Below are 6,943 nucleotides of genomic sequence, written 5' to 3'. Positions count from 1 at the left end.
CACGGTTTTAGGGTATTTCGCTGAAAATTGACGTAAAAATTTGAGAAATAGTCATGGCAACATATTTTTGGCAGCACTATAGTTCACAAATCATTTTGTTTTTCGTCAGCACTATAGTTCACAAACTTCAACTCCATTTCGGTGCTAACGCATTGGTACCCCTTATACGTGCAGAGAGGTAGTAAGACGCAGCTAACTCGATCGGGTATGTGCTCGATTAACTGCTTTTGTTTGTTCTTGAACTGCCTTAGCTGACACACCCTGTGGTATACAGCCGCGCTATGCATCTGAATCACCCCGCAATCTCAAATGACTTGTGTATAATTTTTTCGAGGCAGACTTGCCTCATGGAATACGTTGAAACAAGCGGTCTCATGGATTTCTGTTCGATGTTGGCCTCAAGATCACGGGAGAGGCGATGAATGCATCATCACAAGCTCCTGAATCGATGATGACGAAACGACTACAGTCAGTTTATTTCTGATCTTACAATAGGCGACGGTGAGCTCGTGCCCACACTCCCGCTGTTTTGTCTAGTCTACTCCAGCTTCCTTTCCACGTTTGAGCCTGAAGTCTTCACTGTGGCGTCGTTTGCTGTTTTGCTTGATGCGACATGTTCGCTCTCTTTGTTCGGGATAGAAAGTGACAAATCACTAGTAATCGTTTGAAGACTGTGCTGCATGTCACAGTCGAAATCTGTGATTTATTCGACGGGTTTTGATCGTTTCGATGGTTGTGCGCCGGACGAAAACGTCTCCGGTTACAAACTTCTAGCTTAATTTGAGCGTATGAGTCATCTTAGCTATGCTTTTTGCAATCAGCATGATATGAGGGGAACATGTGAGATGTGTATCAATTGTTGTACATGTGTTTGCTTCGCTACGTCAATTGTATGTGATGAAAAGCCTAAAAAAAGTCAAGGCGTGAGCTATTAGCCATTCGCGAAGAGCTTTTATTGAAAGTTTTACAATGGATCACATTTCAAAGTAAAATAGTTTAAAGTCAAAGGTATCCAAATCTTACCAAGGTAACATCGTAACGCTTGTTGCGTCAAAGACGCTATCTTGATAAATCTCTGAGCTGGACAAAGCGTAAGTTCTAACATCTTCTACCTTGCTCAATTTTCGTTTCTGCATGATCGCCTCCTCAGCGCTTATAACTGTCATTTCAGACAGTTCAATGCATCGTTCCGTGAGTGGAAATGTTTTCAGCATCCTGCACCACCTACATTATATTACAAGAATGCTCTAATTACGGCCGCAAAACTTTTGCATGAGCTTTGATCCCTTCGAAGCGTTCTTAAAAAAACGTCCACTCTGTCGACTATTTATGCCTTTGCCTGACTCGGACAAATCTGTGCTGGTGGTAGCAACCTGCAACACATGTATCATAAGAAAACGATAAAACACTAATATACCAGCTCGCACCTGTCGTGCTCTTTTAGCATAATCCTGATTGATGCTGCTATGACGAGAAAGAGAGGAAGACAAGTTTCGAGATAGCATGATGCCGTGGTCGTGATCCCCATTCTTCTTGCGCTTAATTCCATGCTGCTCTTTATGCCGGTAACTTCGCTGGTCCTCTTGGCTCTCAGTCAGCATCATCGTCCAAAGCGCATTCCACTCGCCTTTAGCTTTGGACGCGTCCATCTCTTGGTCGTGAAACAGCGCCAGAATCTCGCGAAAGTCTTTTCTTTTCCTTAATTTGTTCAGGCTGGAATTGCCGGAAAGAGAAGCTTTACCTTTTATATTGTCTTGCGGAGGGGAAGGAGGTGGAGGAGGCGGAGGCAGCGGCGAGTCGAAGGCAGGCTCTGAGTCGATTCCATAATCTCGCGCAGAAAGAGCCATGTTAATACTGCGACGTATTTTTAGGTTTACTTATACAATTACAGTGATATACCTATTTTTGCATTCGTATATCGTCTGCATGGGCGGTCAAAGTATTTAGTTAACATATGAGTGGAGAAGGCGTAGGACTGTTATCATCTAGATACTGAGACATTGCAGTATTACAAGGCGATCCGCAACATATAGAGACAAAGTAGCAAAGCTCAAGCAATATTTACGTCGGCCACGACCTATTCAGCGTGTAAAACGGTGGGTGACAAGGGTAAAAACTAGTTTTGTAGGAAACAACTGAGAATGATTGTTCTTTTTGTCACCCTCAAAACGAGTCGGTCAACCAATCGACCGAACGACTTTGGTCAAGAAGGAGCGATACACGCCGCACACGTTCTGCACAGCCCCAGCGGACGCACTCTCCATTTACTAACTTGTTGATTTTCTTAAGCCCTTCGTGGACTGATACGAAAAATTACCCAAACGAACATGGCCAAGCGCATTCGAGCTACTAGGCAGGAAGCCTCCGCGCCCACATCAGCGGCCCTGTCGGACACAGTCGTGACGGCGGTTGGTGCTGCACTGAAGAGCAAGACATCGATACCTTCGAGTACGGAAGGGAAGCATACGATGCTGCCCGCCTTTTTATCTAAGACGTACGAAATATTTAGTATGCCAGAGTTTTCGCACGTCTGTGGCTGGAACGTAAACGGAGACACCATCATTGTGTCACAGCTCGAAACATTTGTTGCCATGGTTCTGCCACGCTTTTTTAAGCATCGCAATTTCCCATCGTTCGTGCGTCAGCTCAATCTCTATGGCTTTCACAAGACAGTGTTGGACTCAAAACGCCTTGAGTTTCAGCATCCGTATTTCAAGCGTGGTCGGCCTGACTTGTTACACCAAATCAAGCGCAAAGTCTCCAGTGGTAATAGTCACAACCAGCAGCTTGTGAACTCATCCGTTCAGGAAAGTGGCGCTTTTGGGCACCAAAATCGAATTAAAAGTCTTACGCATTTCATTTCATGGAACAGAACTCGCGTCTCGATGCCCACCGAGAGATCTCGGACACTCTGTTGCGTGAGATGAAAGATCTGCGTCAGCGTAGCGACGTCATGGAAAAGCGTCTTCGGGAGCTTGAGATTGACAATGCCGTACGAATAGGATTGTGTCGGACTATACATAAACTAACGCTTTTGTCATTGCAGATTGTGCGGAGTGACAATGTGAAGCTGTGGAAGCATCTTGAGCAAGCCAAAGACAAACAATTAATAATGCAGGAGAAGATGAAGAAAATCATGTGGATTCTATTTCAGATATATCGTGGGAAGCAACAGAACGTTCCAAAACTCTCTGGCAATGATACATCAGGCGCAGTAATCACCGAAGAGTACGTTTTGTAGACATGCACGCGACGATTTTGCGGAGTGATTTATTGGATTGATAGCTAACCACTTTGCTGCTGTATGGTCTTTTGTAATTCGTGCCCACTTCATGTCGGCTTTGAACTTTTTTTACCTTTTGGTAGCTACATCAACAGCAGCATGCTTGGTCCAAAGGAATTTCGTGACGTTTTAAGATTTTTGGCAATGGATGAACCTCCGTTGTTGTCCGGATCGACCGCCAATGTGACCACCTCAGCTCCTGGTTCGAGGAAGCGAAAATTTGTTGAGGTTCCTTCTGATGACGGGGATGACTTTCCATTTAAGTTAGGCAAGTGTTGAGTTTTGTCATCAGTTTTGGCGCCACCAGTATTTTTGACGCGTTGAGATGTTGCTGGTAGATGTCGACTCAACCTGTGTGGTCGGAATGCCCAGTACAATGGAAGAATCTAATCCGTTTGCTATGACTCTTCAGCAATCAAGTTCATCCTCTGTGATGAACGCAAGCAAGGAGCAGAACAACATACTGAGCATCTTTTCGCCTATTACCAGTGCACTAAACAGCAATATGCCTAACGTTGATACAAGTCTAACTGGACTCATAACGAATTCTACCTCGTATAGTGACTCTTCGCCGGTCTCCACAACACCGATTGTATCGTCGCCAGGTGGTTGTACATCAACCCCATCGGCATCGAGCGTATCTACGCCGACTATAGCGACACCCTACAAGCAATCACCAGCTACAGAAAGTGATAATGTGACTCAAAGTGAAATCAATTCAGTGTCGAATGGTACTTCAGCTATCGCGACGCCCGCTGCGAACACTCAGCTGGCTTTTTTGGATGATGAATTACCGTTGCTGCCCGACTCTGACAACTATAACTTTACTGACGGCGAACAGGTATTGGACGGTCTTGGTTGCGCCCATTGTTTTTAAAGAGTGTAATGGCGTGTTTTGATGTTCTGTGCCTTAGCAGGCAGTAATGAAAAAACTCGAGGATTTTGAAACGTCCCTTCTCGACGAATACGATGTTAGTTGCCTTGACACTTTACTTCAACAATTGAAAAACCCTAATGGAGACAAAGCGGTCGGAATATTGGTGGCCGATGCAGAGAAAGTTGTTGTAGGTCCGACAAACACATTGTCAGATGATGCGTGATGCGGCATCGTGTTGGTTGAACAGTGTGGGAGCTGGTTTTAAATGTTCACATCTTGAAGTTACATTTTACGTACATTCTAAGCACGATACGTGAATTCTAGCTGAAGTCGTGCATTTCTATTCCGAATTGACGGGTTAGAAATAATAAGTCAAGAAAAAAGACGATGCTGAGTGATGAAGGCAGAGCAGATTACGAGCGCAACATCGTGTTAAATGCTAAAAAGCACATTTGGCAATAGCGGACAAGCGCTTCGAAGCTGATTTCTTATTTATGATGAAACTAAGCAAACAACAGAAAAATTGATCAGTTGGATTGTGGAATCTTTTAACAGTGTAGCTAGCTTCTCCTTCTCTACGTGCTATCCACTTGACCTTCCAATTGACAACGCAGCCGTCGAATCTCATTGTCCTTACGACTGAGCTCCAGTTGTGCTGTTGCGAAAAGCGCGGAAATGTTCATCTCGAGCTGTTTATTGGCAGCACCAAGCTGACGATTATGCTCCTGCAGCTGCGCTATTTCATCACGCAGTCGCTTGTTATCTTGCTCGAATTTAACTTTAAGGTCTAAAGCTTCCTTCTTCTCCAAGGCGTTGGTGGATGTGTCCAAACCCGCATACAAATCTTCCATAGTCGATCGATTATGCGGCATTTTTTTATTTCGGAAATAAACGCAGGACTGAAGGTGCGGCGGCCACGTATCTGGGCCGACGGACATTACGACGGCACGAAGTAAGACTGTGCACTTAAAGTTTCTACATGCAGCGCCTTCAGGATCGGCGCCTTACTGACGCAGCTCAGAAAAATCTTGTGGACTGCATATACTATGTGGGCTCGAATGTGCAAAGATGAGCCATGATGCCACTACCTTCCAGGCCGTGAAGGATGGTCTATCCATGCCATTTGATGTATCGAGAACTAACCAACAAAAGCAATTACTGAAGGAGCTCAATGCCTTTGTAGGTTAGCGACCATCAACCAAACATGTGAGCCACAGATCGAGTTAAGTGTCATGGACATAGACGAAGATGGACGCTTATTTCTCATGCAGGTGAGGCGACGAATATTTTTGTAAGTAAACAAGAAGAGAGAGTTCAAGCTCATCTAAAAACCCTGAGAAATGTGTCGATACTACCAAAAAAGACAAAATTTCACTGAAAATGGATTAATTGTTCAACTAGATAACTGAAGTCCAATTACCTTTATCCGAATACGATACCCACCACTATATTTAATTAAAAAGGACTGGCGGCACCACCTTGCTTCGCGCGACTCTCGGTCCATGCTTTCGCGATAGTCCGCTTCATTTCATCGTCACCTTCATCGTACATATTCTGACGGAAATAATTGCGTCAGATCGCAGGTCAAATTTAGAGCTTGATAAGTCAAGTTTAAAAATCGCACCTTCATCATGTCCATGATGCCTGCAGCGGGGTCGTTCGTATCAGGCTTACCAGTCTTGAGAGGATTCTTTGCAGTGAGGCTCATCCATGTATTGTTCTTGTCAGCTTTATGAAGCGAGATAGTGACACGATTTTTTTTAATGCGATACGAGCTCTTGGCAGGGTCGATCTCTTTATCCAGATGCTGCTTGACCAACCTATCAAAAGTTGACCATCATCACTCAGATTTCTGATTAGCTAGATCATACACCGTTTCACGTACCGATAGTTCTTGTTTCCCAAACCAATGATCTGCGAAAGAACAAATGATTATAAAATCGTTAGATGCACTCGACAAACATGCCCAGATCATACATACCTTTAAGTCAAATGACGACGGAGTGAAATCGCACGTCACGTTTTCTTTGGGCAGATCGCCGACACCATCGATGCCTGACATGATGTAGACGGCTACTTTCTCTTTGCCGTATCCATCATCCTCCCAGCCAAAGCGACTTATCTCCGTGAAAGTCGTTGAATCGTTCACTGCTGGACGCGTCACTGCCACTAAAACAGGCTGCGGCCCTCCCTCCGTAGGCTCAATATCCATGGGCTGAGCCTGCTGTAATGTTGCATTTAACGCATTCTGTTTGCGTTGGAGCAGTTGTTCCAGATCACGGCGGTTGCCAATTGTTGTGGTCTGTGCTAAAAGCACTTTAAGCTCAGAAACTTCAGACGCTAGCGATTCTGAGACGTTTGCCATGATGTAGCTGTTGCTGATCTGTTAATGGCGCGAGTTGTGATGAAGATTAATAATTTTCTAGAACAATCTCGGCCAAACAAAAATTTAAGATTTTATTCTAGTAGATAGTTAGTTTGGTGCATGCCATATTTTTCTTTGAGCGACTTTCACCTTAGCCTTTGTGTGCGGTGGCGCTCATCCCTGTGTCGGAAAGTACTTCCTCTACTCTGTCATCGGTACTGCTGCAGCGCTGTTCCCCCAACAAGTGGCAAGTTGGATTTGTACTTATTTTAAGAACGCAGAGCATTTTAGCTTTCGAATTTCGTAATTTTTACATAGGATAAACACGATAACTGACACAGCAATACAAAGGTGCTGGCCAAAAATATGTAGCCATGACTAATTCTCAAATTTTACGTCAATTTTCAGCGAAATACCT

General features: G+C 44.4%; 4 protein-coding genes across 4 annotated transcripts; 1 reads left to right on the top strand and 3 right to left on the bottom strand.

Moving 5' to 3' along the window:
- Nucleotides 1-884: 884 nt before the first annotated feature.
- Nucleotides 885-1,649, bottom strand: PHALS_12298 (uncharacterized protein; the record flags this gene model as incomplete). Its single annotated transcript, XM_024727822.1, has 4 exons — nucleotides 885-906; nucleotides 1,024-1,215; nucleotides 1,267-1,373; nucleotides 1,428-1,649. The coding sequence occupies 4 exons, from the start codon at nucleotides 1,647-1,649 to the stop codon at nucleotides 885-887; spliced, it is 543 nt and encodes a 180-aa protein (XP_024578360.1).
- A 678-nt stretch (nucleotides 1,650-2,327) lies between these two features.
- Nucleotides 2,328-4,351, top strand: PHALS_12297 (hypothetical protein L916_15190; the record flags this gene model as incomplete). The annotated part of the gene is made up of 8 exons (XM_024727821.1): nucleotides 2,328-2,448; nucleotides 2,518-2,801; nucleotides 2,873-2,992; nucleotides 3,047-3,228; nucleotides 3,379-3,551; nucleotides 3,622-4,124; nucleotides 4,201-4,254; nucleotides 4,310-4,351. The coding sequence occupies 8 exons, from the start codon at nucleotides 2,328-2,330 to the stop codon at nucleotides 4,349-4,351; spliced, it is 1,479 nt and encodes a 492-aa protein (XP_024578359.1).
- A 384-nt stretch (nucleotides 4,352-4,735) lies between these two features.
- PHALS_12296 (uncharacterized protein) lies at nucleotides 4,736-5,032 on the bottom strand (the record flags this gene model as incomplete). The annotated part of the gene is made up of 1 exon (XM_024727820.1): nucleotides 4,736-5,032. The coding sequence occupies one exon, from the start codon at nucleotides 5,030-5,032 to the stop codon at nucleotides 4,736-4,738; it is 297 nt and encodes a 98-aa protein (XP_024578358.1).
- Nucleotides 5,033-5,484: 452 nt separating this feature from the next.
- PHALS_12295 (Calcyclin-binding protein CacyBP) lies at nucleotides 5,485-6,525 on the bottom strand (the record flags this gene model as incomplete). Its single annotated transcript, XM_024727819.1, has 6 exons — nucleotides 5,485-5,511; nucleotides 5,581-5,605; nucleotides 5,710-5,714; nucleotides 5,785-5,980; nucleotides 6,046-6,074; nucleotides 6,142-6,525. The coding sequence occupies 6 exons, from the start codon at nucleotides 6,523-6,525 to the stop codon at nucleotides 5,485-5,487; spliced, it is 666 nt and encodes a 221-aa protein (XP_024578357.1).
- Nucleotides 6,526-6,943: the final 418 nt, after the last annotated feature.

Source organism: Plasmopara halstedii (genome assembly GCF_900000015.1).
Source record: "Plasmopara halstedii genome assembly, contig: Scaffold_614, whole genome shotgun sequence".
Classification (NCBI taxonomy): Eukaryota; Oomycota; class Peronosporomycetes; order Peronosporales; family Peronosporaceae; genus Plasmopara; species Plasmopara halstedii.
The sequence above is the reverse complement of the archived record's forward strand: the minus strand, read 5'-3'. Positions and strand labels throughout refer to the sequence as shown.